Here is a 16,970-nt window from a genome sequence, read left to right as displayed (position 1 = left end):
TGTAAGCTTAAGAAACAAAAAATATGAATAATAATTATATGAAGAATAAGTGGTTGTATTTTGCTTAATAATTGGAAAATCACTTTTTTGGCTATTATAAACATTGTAGCAGCCTTAGCTATTGAGACAGTGGTATCCCTACATATTGTAGCAGCCTTAGCTATTGAGACAGTGGTTTCCCTACATATTGTAGCAGTCTTAGCTATTGAGACAGTGGTATCCCTACATGTTGTAGCAGCCTTAGCTATTGAGACAGTGGTATCCCTACATATTGTAGCAGCCTTAGCTATTGAGACAGTGGTATCCCTACATATTGTAGCAGCCTTAGCTATTTAGACAGTGGTATCCCTACATATTGTAGCAGCCTTAGCTATTTAGACAGTGGTATCCCTACATATTGTAGCAGCCTTAGCTATTGAGACAGTGGTATCCCTACATATTGTAGCAGCCTTAGCTATTTAGACAGTGGTATCCCTACATATTGTAGCAGCCTTAGCTATTGAGACAGTGGTATCCCTACATATTGTAGCAGCCTTAGCTATTGAGACAGTAGTATCCTTACATATTGCAGCAGCCTTAGCTATTTAGACAGTAGTATCCCTACATATTGCAGCAGCCTTAGCTATTTAGACAGTAGTATCCCTACATATTGTAGCAGCCTTAGCTATTGAGACAGTGGTATCCCTACATATTGTAGCAGCCTCAGCTATTGAGACAGTGGTTTCCCTACATATTGTAGCAGCCTCAACTATTGAGACAGTGGTTTCCCTACATATTGTAGCAGCCTCAACTATTGAGACAGTGGTTTCCCTACATATTGTAGCAGCCTTAGCTATTGAGACAGTGGTATCCCTACATATTGTAGCAGCCTTAGCTATTGAGACAGTGGTATCCCTACATATTGTAGCAGCCTCAGCTATTGAGACAGTGGTATCCCTACATATTGTAGCAGCCTTAGCTATTGAGACAGTGGTATCCCTACATATTGTAGCAGCCTTAGCTATTTAGACAGTGGTATCCCTACATATTGTAGCAGCCTTAGCTATTTAGACAGTGGTATCCCTACATATTGTAGCAGCCTTAGCTATTGAGACAGTGGTATCCCTACATATTGTAGCAGCCTTAGCTATTTAGACAGTGGTATCCCTACATATTGTAGCAGCCTTAGCTATTGAGACAGTGGTATCCCTACATATTGTAGCAGCCTTAGCTATTGAGACAGTAGTATCCTTACATATTGCAGCAGCCTTAGCTATTTAGACAGTAGTATCCCTACATATTGCAGCAGCCTTAGCTATTTAGACAGTAGTATCCCTACATATTGTAGCAGCCTTAGCTATTGAGACAGTGGTATCCCTACATATTGTAGCAGCCTCAGCTATTGAGACAGTGGTTTCCCTACATATTGTAGCAGCCTCAACTATTGAGACAGTGGTTTCCCCACATATTGTAGCAGCCTCAACTATTGAGACAGTGGTTTCCCACATATTGTAGCAGCCTTAGCTATTGAGACAGTGGTATCCCTACATATTGTAGCAGCCTTAGCTATTGAGACAGTGGTATCCCTACATATTGTAGCAGCCTCAGCTATTGAGACAGTGGTATCCCTACATATTGTAGCAGCCTCAGCTATTGAGACAGTGGTTTCCCTACATATTGTAGCAGCCTCAACTATTGAGACAGTGGTTTCCCTACATATTGCAGCAGCCTTAGCTATTTAGACAGTAGTATCCCTACATATTGCAGCAGCCTTAGCTATTTAGACAGTAGTATCCCTACATATTGTAGCAGCCTTAGCTATTGAGACAGTGGTATCCCTACATATTGTAGCAGCCTCAGCTATTGAGACAGTGGTTTCCCTACATATTGTAGCAGCCTCAACTATTGAGACAGTGGTTTCCCTACATATTGTAGCAGCCTCAACTATTGAGACAGTGGTTTCCCTACATATTGTAGCAGCCTTAGCTATTGAGACAGTGGTATCCCTACATATTGTAGCAGCCTTAGCTATTGAGACAGTGGTATCCCTACATATTGTAGCAGCCTCAGCTATTGAGACAGTGGTATCCCTACATATTGTAGCAGCCTCAGCTATTGAGACAGTGGTTTCCCTACATATTGTAGCAGCCTTAGCTATTTAGACAGTAGTATCCCTACATATTGCAGCAGCCTTAGCTATTTAGACAGTAGTATCCCTACATATTGTAGCAGCCTTAGCTATTGAGACAGTGGTATCCCTACATATTGTAGCAGCCTCAGCTATTGAGACAGTGGTTTCCCTACATATTGTAGCAGCCTCAACTATTGAGACAGTGGTTTCCCTACATATTGTAGCAGCCTCAACTATTGAGACAGTGGTTTCCCTACATATTGTAGCAGCCTTAGCTATTGAGACAGTGGTATCCCTACATATTGTAGCAGCCTTAGCTATTGAGACAGTGGTATCCCTACATATTGTAGCAGCCTCAGCTATTGAGACAGTGGTATCCCTACATATTGTAGCAGCCTCAGCTATTGAGACAGTGGTTTCCCTACATATTGTAGCAGCCTCAACTATTGAGACAGTGGTTTCCCTACATATTGTAGCAGCCTTAGCTATTGAGACAGTGGTATCCCTACATATTGTAGCAGCCTTAGCTATTGAGACAGTGGTATCCCTACATATTGTAGCAGCCTCAGCTATTGAGACAGTGGTATCCCTACATATTGTAGCAGCCTCAGCTATTGAGACAGTGGTATCCCTACATATTGTAGCAGCCTCAGCTATTGAGACAGTGGTATCCCTACATATTGTAGCAGCCTCAGCTATTGAGACAGTGGTATCCCTACATATTGTAGCAGCCTCAGCTATTGAGACAGTGGTATCCCTACATATTGTAGCAGCCTCAGCTATTGAGACAGTGGTATCCCTACATTTCGCAGCCGCAATTTTGCACCCGACTCTTGGCAGCCAACAATTTGACAGCCGAACTCGTTTGGCAGCGGACAATTTCGCACCCAGGAAAATTGCCAGCGGATGATTACCCAGCCAAGTATTTACATCAACATTACAGTTTAACATAAAAGACTCGTATATCATACAGGGCAGTGCAAAGTTCTGTAATTTTCACACATGTAGAAAGTTACCTGATTTGCCCTTCTTACTACCCTTATCGAATAAATAAACGTATCCATTGCTGCATGCCTTCGGCTTTCCCCTGTTTGATGTTACGTAGGTTACTGTGTTGTTCATGATGTTACTAATCGGCTGTTTAAAACTATTTTTAGGCCCGGCGTGGCCAAGCGCGTTAAGGCGTGCGACTCGTAATCTGAGAGTCGAGGGTTCGCATCCCCGTCGCGCCAAACATGCTCGCCCTTTCAGCCGTGGGGGCGTTATAATGTGACGGTCAATCCTACTATTCTTTGGTAAAAGAGTAGCCCAAGAGTTGGCGGTGGGTGGTGATGACTAGCTGCCTTCCCTCTAGTCTTGCACTGCTAAATTAGGGGCGGCTAGCATAGATAGCCTTCGAGTAGCTTTGTGCGAAATTCAAAAACAAACAAACAAACTCTTTTAAAATAAATCAATGAAAGTTTAACGAGAAGACTATGTGTTAAAGTTCTAATAGTAAACGTAGACATTTTATGTTTTTTTTCCCCAGGTTTAATAGTGACGTCAATTTTCAAATGGATGCTAATTTGTTGTTAAGTTGACATTAGTAACATCATGAACAACACCATAACTTAGCTATGTATTACTTGGCTGGGTAATCATCCGCTGCAAATTTTCCTGGATGCGAAATTATTCGCTGCCAACAAGCTCGGCTGTTAAATTGTTGGCTGCTAAGGGTCGGGTGCGAAATTGCGGCTGCGAAATGTCGTAGAACCTAAGACAGTAGGTCTTGAGTGTTGTTTCAAAAACAAGTCTGTTTTTTAAGATGGTTTTTGTCCGTATGTTCTAGTAGAGTTTGTGAAACTGCCAGGCGACCTCTATTATGAACCACTAACGTAATTCTTGATATTCTTGTGATTTCAATTTTACTCAAACTTTAATATTTTTTCTTCGTACGTTTTGTATTTCATCTAATATTCAAACTCGCACTTGTAAGTTTGTACGAAACAATACACAAAACAAGACATTTTAAAGGATATATTTCAGGGTTTGGTTGTTACTGAGTCTGTTGGCATTTTTGTTTACGTTTAATTGGTTTGGAGAAATTTATTTTTTGTCATCATTCTTCCCTGAAACTACTTGTTCATATTCCTAAAAAACATCCTCGGAAGTCTACGATGTAATTCCCTAGGCAAATATTAACCTATATTTAAATTAATATACAATGTTCGATTGTTCCAAGACATATTTTAAGATTCTAGAAGTTTCCTAGTGGAACAGCAGTAACTTTATAGACTATAATCCAGGGTTGGATTCTCCACAGTGGACACAGCAGATAGCTCAATGTGGTTTTGTAGCGATGCAAACAGGCAAAGGGATTCTAGAAAAGTGACGCACCTGTTAACTCACATATATTGAATACAGAGCACGATGTTACGAGTGACTGCTAACACCTCACGATTACCAGCGTTCAAACAGGCAAAGGGATTCTAGAAAAGTGACGCACCTGTTAACTCACATATATTGAATACAGAGCACGATGTTACGAGTGACTGCTAACACCTCACGATTACCAGCGTTCAAACAGGCAAAGGGATTCTAGAAAAGTGACGCACCTGTTAACTCACATATATTGAATACAGAGCACGATGTTACGAGTGACTGCTAACACCTCACGATTACCAGCGTTCAAACAGGCAAAGGGATTCTAGAAAAGTGACGCACCTGTTAACTCACATATATTGAATACAGAGCACGATGTTACGAGTGACTGCTAACACCTCACGATTACCAGCGTTCAAACAGGCAAAGGGATTCTAGAAAAGTGACGCACCTGTTAACTCACATATATTGAATACAGAGCACGATGTTACGAGTGACTGCTAACACCTCACGATTACCAGCGTTCAAACAGGCAAAGGGATTCTAGAAAAGTGACGCACCTGTTAACTCACATATATTGAATACAGAGCACGATGTTACGAGTGACTGCTAACACCTCACGACTACCAGCGTTCAATTTCTTTTCTTTTTTCTATAGTGTTTTATGAAACGTGTAATTCTCTTCCCAAAACTGTTAGAAAGGTCTTAATCCTTTACGTCAGATTTACGCAACGAATAGCGAGGATAAAAGAGCAGTGCAAAATAGATAGTTGTCGCGTGTGTGTATCGCGTCAAGTGAGTGGTTCGTTATTCGCCTGATAACCAATGAAATGAGCTATTACATACAATAAGGCGCGCGCCATTTGCCAACCTAGTCAATAAGATGAGTGGAAACAGTTTGATATCCGACCGTCCAATCAACATAAAAATAACAAAACATCAAGGTGCTGCAAAGTGTAATAATAAGTTCAATTTAAACTGGACATGAAGTACCCACGTATCATGCTTGAATCGTCCATGTGTGTGTTTTGTGTGTTTTTCTTACAGCAAAGCCACATCGGCCTATCTGCTCAGCCCACCGAGGGGAATCAAACCGGTTGCAAATCCGGAGACATACCGCTGTACTAGCGGGGGGCTGAATCGTCCAATCAGAATTATTTTCGATGTACAGCGTGTAAACATTCAGTCAAGTGCACCACGGACTGCACCACGTTGAAAAACACATTAATTCAAGCTTTTAAAGTACGAACTTTGTTTTTGACCCTTGGGAAGGGAACTTCGCCCTTGACCTCAGATTTTTAATTTTGTCACACATTCATGTTTATGTTTCTTTGAGTCGTAGCTATAGCACAAAGCGTAGCCACAGAATAGCAAGTGCACTTCTACTGTCTGTTGATTAATAATATGCAACACGAAACAAATTTAACCGATGAAGTGTTGTTATATTTGAGTATTTAATTCACAAAATATTGAATGTTACTCATACTGTTCTTCATGTTTCAATAAATTCAGAAATATGTAATTTTTTAATTGATAAAATCAAAATTATAAATAAAATTATTTTCCGTGATGTTTATTCATTGCTTTATAATGGCAGTTAAAAATGAACTTTTCTATAAACATGCAAACAGTCGGTGATGAGGTTTAATGTTTAAACCGAATTTTGACTTGCTTTGTTTTAAATTTCGCACAAAGCTACACGAGCGCTATCTGTGTTAGCCATCCCAAATTTAGCAGTGACAGAGGGAAGGCAGCTAGTCATCACCACCCACCGCCAACTCTTGGGCGAGTATTTACCAACGAATAACTGGATTGATAGTAACGTTATAACGCCCCCACGGCTGAAAGGGCGAGCATATTTGGTGTGATGGGGATTCGAACCCGCGACCCTCGGATTACTAGTGGAGTCCCTTAAATATCTAGAATGCCGGATCCCAACTGTCGGTAATAAGGTTTAATTTATAAACTGAACTTTGACATGCTTCAAACGAAACTGGTGTTAACATTGTTCCTTGTCAAAAAGAATATCCGATGTTAAAACACCAAATCCATTAAAAATGGTCCGGCATGGCCAAGCGTGTTAAGGCGTGCGACTCGTAATCTGAGGGTCGCGGGTTCGCATCCCCGTCGCGCCAAACATGCTCGCCCTTTCAGCCGTGGGGGCGTTATAATATGACGGTCAATCCCACTATTCGTTGGTAAAAGAGTAGCCCAAGAGTTGGCGGTGGGTGGTGATGATTAGCTGCCATCCCTCTAGTCTTACACTACTAAATTACGGACGGCTAGCACAGATAGCCCTCGAGTAGCCTTGTGCGAAATTCTAAAACAAACAAACTATTAAAAATATATTATGAGTGACTCAATCGAAAAACTTCTAAGAGACGTATTATAAAAATGTTGCAGTGAGAATGCAAAATTGAATCACAGCATAAGCCTACTTGATAGTTGCTAGTTTGATGTCACTGGTGTTCCTGTGATGCGTTTGTATGGAAGTACTTTTATGCTTTTTTAATTTATTTTTTTTTTACTAGCAAACGTGTAAAGCTACTTACTTGTCTCTGCTCGCTCCTTAACCCTAAGATTTCTTCGTTTCTGTAAGTATCGACGAGTTAGCTCAGTAATCGTTGCCAGTAGTACAATTCCTAGCATCAGACCATTAAACAAGCTGGAAAAAAAACATTTTGAAAGATCACCCACTGAATATAATTCAATTTAGCCATCTAGTGCTAAAAGTTAAAACTACACTAATTACTGTTTTAAATTTTCGATGTTTTGTTATAAAAACCAAATTAAATTATTTTTATATTCCTTAATATCACAATATATTTAATACTTTATGGCTAAAGTCTGACAGATGAACGATGATGAAAAAATTATTGCAGATAGCGCTCGTGTAGCTTTGCACGAAATTCAAAACAAACCAAAACATGTTTTATAATTATTGCTAGTCTGTCACAAATATTTCATTGTCTCCTTTACCTTTGTTCTTCTGTATTTATACCAAACGTACATATATTCTATACGTAAAATAAAAATATTATAAAAGTTTGAAATCGACAATAATCACTTTTGATTAATTTTGTATTAATTATAAACTATTGATAATATCTTTATTATGGTTATCTTAGGCTTAGTACTTCAATGTTCTTTTTATTTATTTATTTTTCTACAAACATTTCAAGTTTAGTGTTAACACTAATTTTCAGACAAACACGACTTAACTCTAAAATATTTTAATCTCTCTCTCTAAACAGAGGTCCGATAGAAACATCTAAAAAACATTAAACTACCAAATACCACATGGAAATTTATTATTAGAAACTTTTTAACTTGATAATACGTAAAGAAACAAAAGAAAAAATCTCAGAATCTTGGAGGTTAAAAGGGAAAAAAACCGATGTTTTCTTTTTTATGACGTGCAATAAAAAGGTTTAATATCAGGCTTTGAAATATTCTGTTTATTACAAGATTAAACGGTTTTAATGACACGCATAACACTTACTCTTGAAATTACCAATTCATTTTTATACTTTACAGTACTGGTGGGGTCCATACTTTAACCATATTGAGTAAGTTTATGTTGTTGGCCGATATAAAATGAAGTGTTAGAAACACACAAAAACAAAATTCGATGAAATAAGTCGTTTTCCATGCACTTTACACAAAAGTACTACCATCATTGCATTTAATTCTTTTGTGCACCTCATACGTTAATAGGAATTCCGTAAGCAATGAAATTATAAAACCTTGGTCCATAAATATTTTATACAACTATGTTTATAAAGCTTAATTGCTCCACGAGGACCTCTGTAGGTAAATATTGCTCTCTGTGTGTGTGTGTGTGTGTGTGTGTTATTTGGGTATTTGTGGTTTGTTTACCCGGGAGGGTCAGGTTTCGTCGACCTCTTCCTCCTTCCTTTATATTTGCTTCAGCGACTGTCACGTGTCGATGAGTCCCACCAAGTATGCTACTGATATTGCTGTGTCAATTGTTTGTTTGTTTTGTAATTTCGCGCAAAGCTACACGAGGGCTATCTGCGCTAGCCGTCCCTAATTTAGTAGTGTAAGACTAGAGGGAAGGCACCTCGTCATTACCATCCACCGCCAAATCTTCAATTACTCTTTTACCAACGAATAGTGGAATTGAGCGTTACATTATAAGCCCCTCACGGTTGAAAGGGCGAGCATGATTCGTGTGACGGGGATTTGAAACCGCGACACTTGAATTATGTTGTGTCGAAGTACGCCATGTGAAGTTGTGTGTAGTAAGTCAATTTTGATTACAGAACAAGCACAATATTAGATGAAACCCACGAACGACCTCCACAAATTCATCTTGTGCTTTTATGTTGCCCCCCAGTGGCTCAGCGGTATGTCTGCAGACTTACAACGCTAAAATCCTGATTTCGATACCCGTGGTGGGCAGAGCACAGAGAACCCATTGTGTAGCTTTGCGCTTAATTCAAAAAAACAACAAAACAAACAACGGCTTTTCTGTTTGTAACATCAACCGTTTTTTGAATAGGCTCAACAGATGAATAGCTTAATGGTGTACACATCATTATGTGCTTTACTACAAACCTCATTTGTTGTTAATTTGAAAGTTATGACCATTAGAAATGTGCCAAGTATTTTGTAGCAAATCATGTGTATTTATAATACAGACACACACACATAAGTACTTAATCACGTTAAGCCAATACACATTAAACATTTTGCTATGTGTATTGTATTTTAATAATTATTATTGTGGTGGTTGAATTTTCAAACAATCGGGCCTGTGAGATGTGCAATTTTTGTTGATAAAAATACTTTTATAGCCATACCATTGAAAAGGACTAATTTAAATATTATATATATATATATACATAAGAGATAAGTGTTGAATCAAATACTAGTTACATTATTGGAATGTTATCTGACTGATTAACTATCAATTTCACTGATTCACTCTGCAAGTTTACATAGCTCATCGATTTACTCACCAATATTTATTCTAATCCTTGTTTTAGATATTTAGAAAAATTCACTGGGTTTTCATGACGTCAATTACGAATATCCTATGCTTTTTCCTACAAACATATTTGATCTTAATGTCATGCGCTTACTAGCTAACAAAAAAAAACACAATACAACAAAATTAAAATACAGCTTATAACAAACCTACACTTCAGGTGTAGGAGCGACATGGTTGACGGACCATAATACTTATTAGTATTATTAAACCACAGCAGTGCTAATAATAATTTAAACCATAAGATTTTTCAGGCCTAACATACAAACTTCCAGTACTAACTGTATAATGGTGTCTCAACCAAACAACTATCTATAAATTGGTAGTTTGTGTGACACAACGACCTTACATCACAATAAGATTTATTATAGTTTTATGTGACCAAGATGCCATTGTAAATTTTGTCTAGAAATCCGTACATAGCAAGTAAAGAAATATTTGTTAACAATTTGATACCAGTCTTTAATATCACACAAATCACCGATCTACATGTCGTATTTTTTAAGGCGTTAAGAACCACGAGTTCTATGTATATTTCAAACAAGCAGGCCTAATGAGGTTTAGTATTTAGCGAAAGCTTTCTCAAATGTAACTGTACACAAACAAAAGAACAAATAAAGTGTTGCTACACGAAAATTACAATGATGTAGAACAGAATTCATGTTATCAGTATTTTTACTAATATATCCGAATTGACTAGAATATTACAACCTCCTCAGACAGGAAGTTTACTGTTATCTAGATGAACTTACCAGACTGCAAGCTGACCTTTATCTAAGCTCCAAGTAGAATCTTTTACCTCACACCAGGTCACAGTCACGTTTAAATCGATTTTTTTTCTCACTAGAAAAATAAAAGCAAGCATACATAAATTGTGACTTGTGTACTTTCCAATCTCCATATTACTTTGAAAATTTCACATCTGGTTAGAATAATATGAGTAACATACAATTAAAACAGTTATGAAAAGGTAGGAATAATATGAGTAACATACAATTAAAACAGTTATGAAAAGGAAGGAATAATATGAGTAACATACAGTTAAAACAGTTATGAAAAGGTAGGAATAATATGAGTAACATACAATTAAAACAGTTGTGAAAAGGAAGGAATAATATGAGTAACATACAATTAAAACAGTTATGAAAAGGAAGGAATAATATGAGTAACATACAATTAAAACAGTTATGAAAAGGAAGGAATAATATGAGTAACATACAATTTAAAGTTATGAAAAGGTATGAATAATATGAGTAACATACAATTAAAACAGTTATGAAAAGGTAGGAATAATATGAGTTACATACAATTAAAACAGTTATGAAAAGGTAGGAATAATATGAGTAACATACAATTAAAACAGTTATGAAAAGGTAAGAATAATATGAGTAACATACAATTTAAACAGTTATGAAAAGGTAGGAATAATATGAGTTACATACAATTAAAACAGTTATGAAAAGGTAGGAATAATATGAGTAACATACAATTAAAACAGTTATGAAAAGGAAGGAATAATATGAGTAACATACAATTAAAACAGTTGTGAAAAGGAAGGAATAATATGAGTAACATACAATTAAAACAGTTATGAAAAGGAAGGAATAATATGAGTAACATACAATTAAAACAGTTGTGAAAAGGAAGGAATAATATGAGTAACATACAATTAAAACAGTTGTGAAAAGGAAGGAATAATATGAGTAACATACAGTTAAAACAGTTATGAAAAGGTAGGAATAATATGAGTAACATACAATTAAAACAGTTGTGAAAAGGAAGGAATAATATGAGTAACATACAATTAAAACAGTTATGAAAAGGAAGGAATAATATGAGTAACATACAATTAAAACAGTTATGAAAAGGAAGGAATAATATGAGTAACATACAATTTAAAGTTATGAAAAGGTAGGAATAATATGAGTAACATACAATTAAAACAGTTATGAAAAGGTAGGAATAATATGAGTTACATACAATTAAAACAGTTATGAAAAGGTAGGAATAATATGAGTAACATACAATTAAAACAGTTATGAAAAGGTAAGAATAATATGAGTAACATACAATTTAAACAGTTATGAAAAGGTAGGAATAATATGAGTTACATACAATTAAAACAGTTATGAAAAGGTAGGAATAATATGAGTAACATACAATTAAAACAGTTATGAAAAGGAAGGAATAATATGAGTAACATACAGTTAAAACAGTTATGAAAAGGTAGGAATAATATGAGTAACATACAATTAAAACAGTTGTGAAAAGGAAGGAATAATATGAGTAACATACAATTAAAACAGTTATGAAAAGGAAGGAATAATATAAGTAACATACAATTAAAACTGGCGTTATAATTATTTTTACTGTTTGTTTGAGTCTCCATTTTTCATTCCATACGTTTTGGTTAAATACTCCACCTGTTGTTATCTAGAATAATGAGGGAAACAAGAGGGGTTTGACAACGTCCAAGTGTTAATTAAGTTGATATCAGACACCAGACTTTCAATTAACGTTACAATGTTTTCCTTGGCCCATTATCAATATGTTAAATTGTATAATGTTTCATCTGAACAACAGTCACTTCTCGCATGTTGGCTATACTCCATTACTTCCAGTATCATTTCTACAATATGTTGATATATTATCCAATCTTGAAATAGATATGAAACATTTCCACAGAAGAGAGTAAACAAATTTAGTCGAGAGACATTACTAATATTAATTAGGTCATTAAGTCTAAGGGTAAGTCACGCTACTTTAAAATGAATAAGCAACAAAAGGTTTTGATATCTTCAGTTTGACTCTAAATTTGAATTTAAACAAAGTTTACGTAGCGTTTTTCGACCATTTCCTTAAAACTGACAATTTTTATCTTACAGAATTTCTAGGGCATACTGGAGCATTACACGTTTTGATAAAAAAAAGTTAGAAAAAATGGTCCTTACACTTCATATATATATATAATTTTAACGTTAAAATAAAAGATATTATATATATATATATATGAAGTGTAAAGGTCGTTTTTTCCTAAGCCTATCTCCAATCTGCCTATAAAACTATTTTCACAACATTCTTCGTTACTTATTGTCGGAAGTATTCTGAAATGTTAGGCATTTATAGCCTCATCCAAGGCTTAAGAAACCAGATATCTTTGTATAAATATTTACAGAGAACAGTTCCACTTAGTAAATATTTATATGCCAGTGCAGAATCTTAGTTTCCGAACCGTGGAGGTTTTCGTCTGTTAAACTACATGTATTATTTTCCTAAATTCACTTTCAAATATTATTCAACTTTTTGTTTTGAGCAATTCACGGCTTATAACACTAAAATTCGGAGTTCGATAATACGATGGGCATAGCGATGTAAGCAATTCTGCAGCTTTTAACTTAACAACAAAACAGATGACCTGAGAACAAAGATCGAGATGTGTATATATTCAAAGAAAACTGTCCCCATCGGTAACACAGCGATGACTCTGAAGTCTTATAACAATGAAACTCTTCTTTATTTGTATTAAGCCTATAGCTACACAATCTGTGATGTGCCCACCACGGATATCGAAAACTGGTTTCTAGCGTTGTAAGTCCGCAGACATACCACTACGGGGCAACTAAACAGGATTCGAGCTTACGTGTTTCAGAGTCGCGGGTTAGAATCCTGCTTATAGTCACTTTTCATTCCTAAAAGTACTGATTATACAACAGCAGGTCGTTAGTTATAAATCTATATTATGAAAAAGTTAACGAAAAAAAATGATATAACTGCAAGATTTGTCCTACTTTCTTGGTTTCATGACTCCTACCCTCGTTGGGCACGGGTTAGCCTTGTGACAGAGCTCTGGAGCGCGGACCTGGATCAGTGGCAGTAGCCAAGTTTTCCTCTCGGGGAGAGGAGACAGTACATTTTAGGGAGCAATTGATTTAGAAGATGAAATTGATTGAAACTCTTAATAAAACGGTCACTAAAACAAATCAAATGTAATAGTGTTTGTAAGTTTTATTTTTATCAAATAATACCAATCGAGTTTATTGTATATAAAAGCTGAAAATTAACACGTAATCAACATGGATGGAGCTTCATGGGGCCGCTCAACGCTGGATGCGCCTCTGATCTGAATTCGGATACTTTTAAGTTATGGGTGCGTTATAAGAATGACAATCAATTCCTCAGCGTGGATGGTGGGTGGTAGGATGCTCTTGATTGGCTGCCTTTACATTTTTGTCAAAAATACAGAAAAGGAATGTCAAGTGTCGTTAAAATCTTACAAGCACTTTGCTATTCGTGAAATATAAAAAAAAAAATGATTTTCTAAAAATGTATAAGTTATATACATCGACCATACAGTTCATTCAAATACGCCGAATTCTGTGAAGAGTTTAATCTAGTCAGAGTAAACCATGTATATATAATGTGATGCACTGCAACTCTATGTTGGCTTCAGGGATTTCAACACAAAAAATAACAGGATATTACTGATTAGGAGCAGTTGTTCATTCTCTTGTTATCCATAAAAATACCTTTTGAGCTATTCAGTACATTTAACGTTGAAGGAGTATAATGATAACAAAGAGAAGTGAAATTACCATAATAAAAAGTATAATATTAACAGGTTTAATAACAATGAAAATAGATTCATGTATTACTTCCCAAAGACAATGATACGAATATATCACCATGTGGCGTCAATCCACAATACTTATCGTATCAAATACATAACTAGATCGCCTCCCAACATAACGACCAGGAATAGAGTATTTGTACCTGTAATTCAGCATTGTTTTAATCTCTCAGACCATACAGTATAGTATTAATAAACTGTTTATCTTTCTATACCACGATCTATCTATCACACACCGTGGCTGGCCATCTGTTGGACGTCTTTCAAAGAGCAGGAAGATGGAAGACAGAGTCCTAAACGAAAACTTCCTCTGGACAAGTAAGAATACATTTCTTCCAAGTCGTGAATCTATAAAAACAAAACAAGACATGCTAAATTAGTTTGAATGTCAGTAGAAACAGGCTAATGAGCCTGGATAAAAAACAGTGCTAGTTTCGCTGTGAACACAGTTAATACATCTATCATTTTCATTAATTAATTAAGTATTTAATTCCTAATTGTCTTTTTAGTTGTTGTTGTTTTTAAAAGTCAGGTTTCAACGTTACTGTGTTTCTGTAAGTTACAGAATTGGAACCTGTATTACAATGTTTGTACTGCATTTATTTTATACATTCAAGTGACACAATCTATTATTTACTGGAGTTAACATGGCCTGGTGGTTAGGAAGCTCAACTAGCAAGCTACGGGTCGCGGGTTGGAATCACGTTACCGGATATGCTCTCCCTTTTAGCTGCCGGAATATTATAATGTTCCGGTCAATTCTAATTTGGGTTGGTAAAAGAGTAACCCATGAATTGGCGGGAGAGGGTGTTGACTAGCTTCCTTCTGTTACTTCGAAATCAGAGATGACGTTAAACAGCACGTAGCTTTTGTGAATGTGGACAGTTCGGGGGTTTATTATTCTAATTCTCGTTTTTGTGAATTCTAAACGTTCTGTAAACTCACTGTTTTGACATGCGCATATTAACCTAAGTTTTCGTCTCCTGCTATTAAAATTTAGCCAGTAACAGCCACAAATGATGACGCACCTACAACGGCTGATTATAACCACATATTATCAAATCCTATATTTAATTTTCACCCCTAACCAGTGGTCCAGGGATAAACTTAAGAACTTATAACCCTATAATTTTGGGTTTAATAACCATTGGTCAGATATGAGCTTAAACAACAAACAAACAAACTATAAATAATACGAGAAATCTTACCGTTTTATTGGTGCTGTACACATGGTACGTTACTCCAGGCGGAAGGTAAGGCTGCACTCGAACTGAACAGTAACGACCGCGAAATCGTTCCTTACTCTTGTCTTCATGGTTGTAAACAACTATGTTCTGACACTGTTCGTAATCTCCCATCTCTGTTAAAGTCCCGTGAAGTATCCCAGCTGGGATCTTCCCCGTTGAGTCGAGCACTGTGGTAGAGGAGAATGTTGTGTAAACAACAGTTACATAGGAGAGTGTTGTGTAAACTTCAGTTATGTTGTGTAAACAGCAATTACATAGGAGAGTGTCGTGTAAACTTCAGTTACGTTGTGTAAACAATAGTTAAATAGGAGAGTATTGTGTAAACAACAGTTACATAGGAGAGTGTTGTGTAAACTACAGTTATGTTGTGTAAACAACAGTTGCATAGTAAAGAATTGTGTAAACTACAGTTACATAGGAAAGTATTGTGTAAACAACAGTTACATAGGAGAGTGTTGTGTAAACTTCAGTTATGTTGTGTAAACAGCAGTTACATAGGAGAGTGTCGTGTAAACTACAGTTACATAGGAGAGTGTCGTGTAAACTACAGTTACATAGGAGAGTGTTGTGTAAACTTCAGTTACGTTGTGTAAACAACAGTTAAATAGGAGACTGTCGTGTAAACTACAGTTACATAGGAGAGTGTCATGTAAACTTCAGTTACGTTGTGTAAACAACAGTTAAATAGGAGAGTATCGTGTAAACAACAGTTACATGGGAGAGTATCGTGTAAACAACAGTTACATAGGAGAGTGTTGTGTAAACTACAGTTATGTTGTGTAAACAACAGTTACATTGGAGGTGTCGTGTAAACTTCAGTTACGTTGTGTAAACAACAGTTACATTGGAGAGTGTCATGTAAACTTCATTTACGTTGTGTAAACAACAGTTACATAGGAGAGTATTGTGTAAACAACAGTTACATAGGAGAGTATCGTGTAAACAACAGTTACATCGGAGAGTGTCGTGTAAACTACAGTTACATAGGAGAGTGTTGTGTAAACTTCAGTTACGTTGTGTAAACAACAGTTAAATAGGAGACTGTCGTGTAAACTACAGTTACATAGGAGAGTGTCATGTAAACTTCAGTTACGTTGTGTAAACAACAGTTAAATAGGAGAGTATCGTGTAAACAACAGTTACATAGGAGAGTGTTGTGTAAACTACAGTTATGTTGTGTAAACAACAGTTACATTGGAGGTGTCGTGTAAACTTCAGTTACGTTGTGTAAACAACAGTTACATTGGAGAGTGTCGTGTAAACTTCATTTACGTTGTGTAAACAACAGTTACATAGGAGAGTATTGTGTAAACAACAGTTACATAGGAGAGTATCGTGTAAACAACAGTTACATCGGAGAGTGTCGTGTAAACTACAGTTACATCGGAGAGTGTCGTGTAAACTTCAGTTACGTTGTGTAAACAACAGTTACATAGGAGAGTATCGTGTAAACAACAGTTATATAGGAGTGTTGTGTGAACAACACTTTTACCAAAGAAACGTAGTATTGACCGTCGCATTACAATGTCCATACAGCTGAAAGGGCGAACATGTAGCTTGTTACTCAAGACATCTAGCTATCATGTCATGCCAAGCCTGTTGGAAATGTAA

General features: G+C 36.3%; 1 protein-coding gene across 2 annotated transcripts in view; it reads right to left on the bottom strand.

Moving 5' to 3' along the window:
* Positions 1–16,970, bottom strand: part of LOC143226596 (nose resistant to fluoxetine protein 6-like) — a 56,346-nt gene that overhangs the window by 17,174 nt on the left and 22,202 nt on the right. For both annotated transcript variants that reach the window (XM_076457789.1, XM_076457788.1), the window contains 4 exons: positions 15,321–15,526; positions 14,349–14,460; positions 10,238–10,328; positions 7,024–7,136 (listed from right to left, as the gene is read on the bottom strand). In XM_076457789.1, the coding sequence (XP_076313904.1) occupies positions 7,024–7,136; positions 10,238–10,328; positions 14,349–14,460; positions 15,321–15,526 (522 nt within the window). The remainder of the gene's footprint in view (positions 1–7,023; positions 7,137–10,237; positions 10,329–14,348; positions 14,461–15,320; positions 15,527–16,970) is intronic.

Source organism: Tachypleus tridentatus, chromosome 9 (assembly GCF_004210375.1).
Source record: "Tachypleus tridentatus isolate NWPU-2018 chromosome 9, ASM421037v1, whole genome shotgun sequence".
NCBI classification, from domain to species: domain Eukaryota; kingdom Metazoa; phylum Arthropoda; class Merostomata; order Xiphosura; family Limulidae; genus Tachypleus; species Tachypleus tridentatus.
The sequence above is the reverse complement of the archived record's forward strand: the minus strand, read 5'-3'. Positions and strand labels throughout refer to the sequence as shown.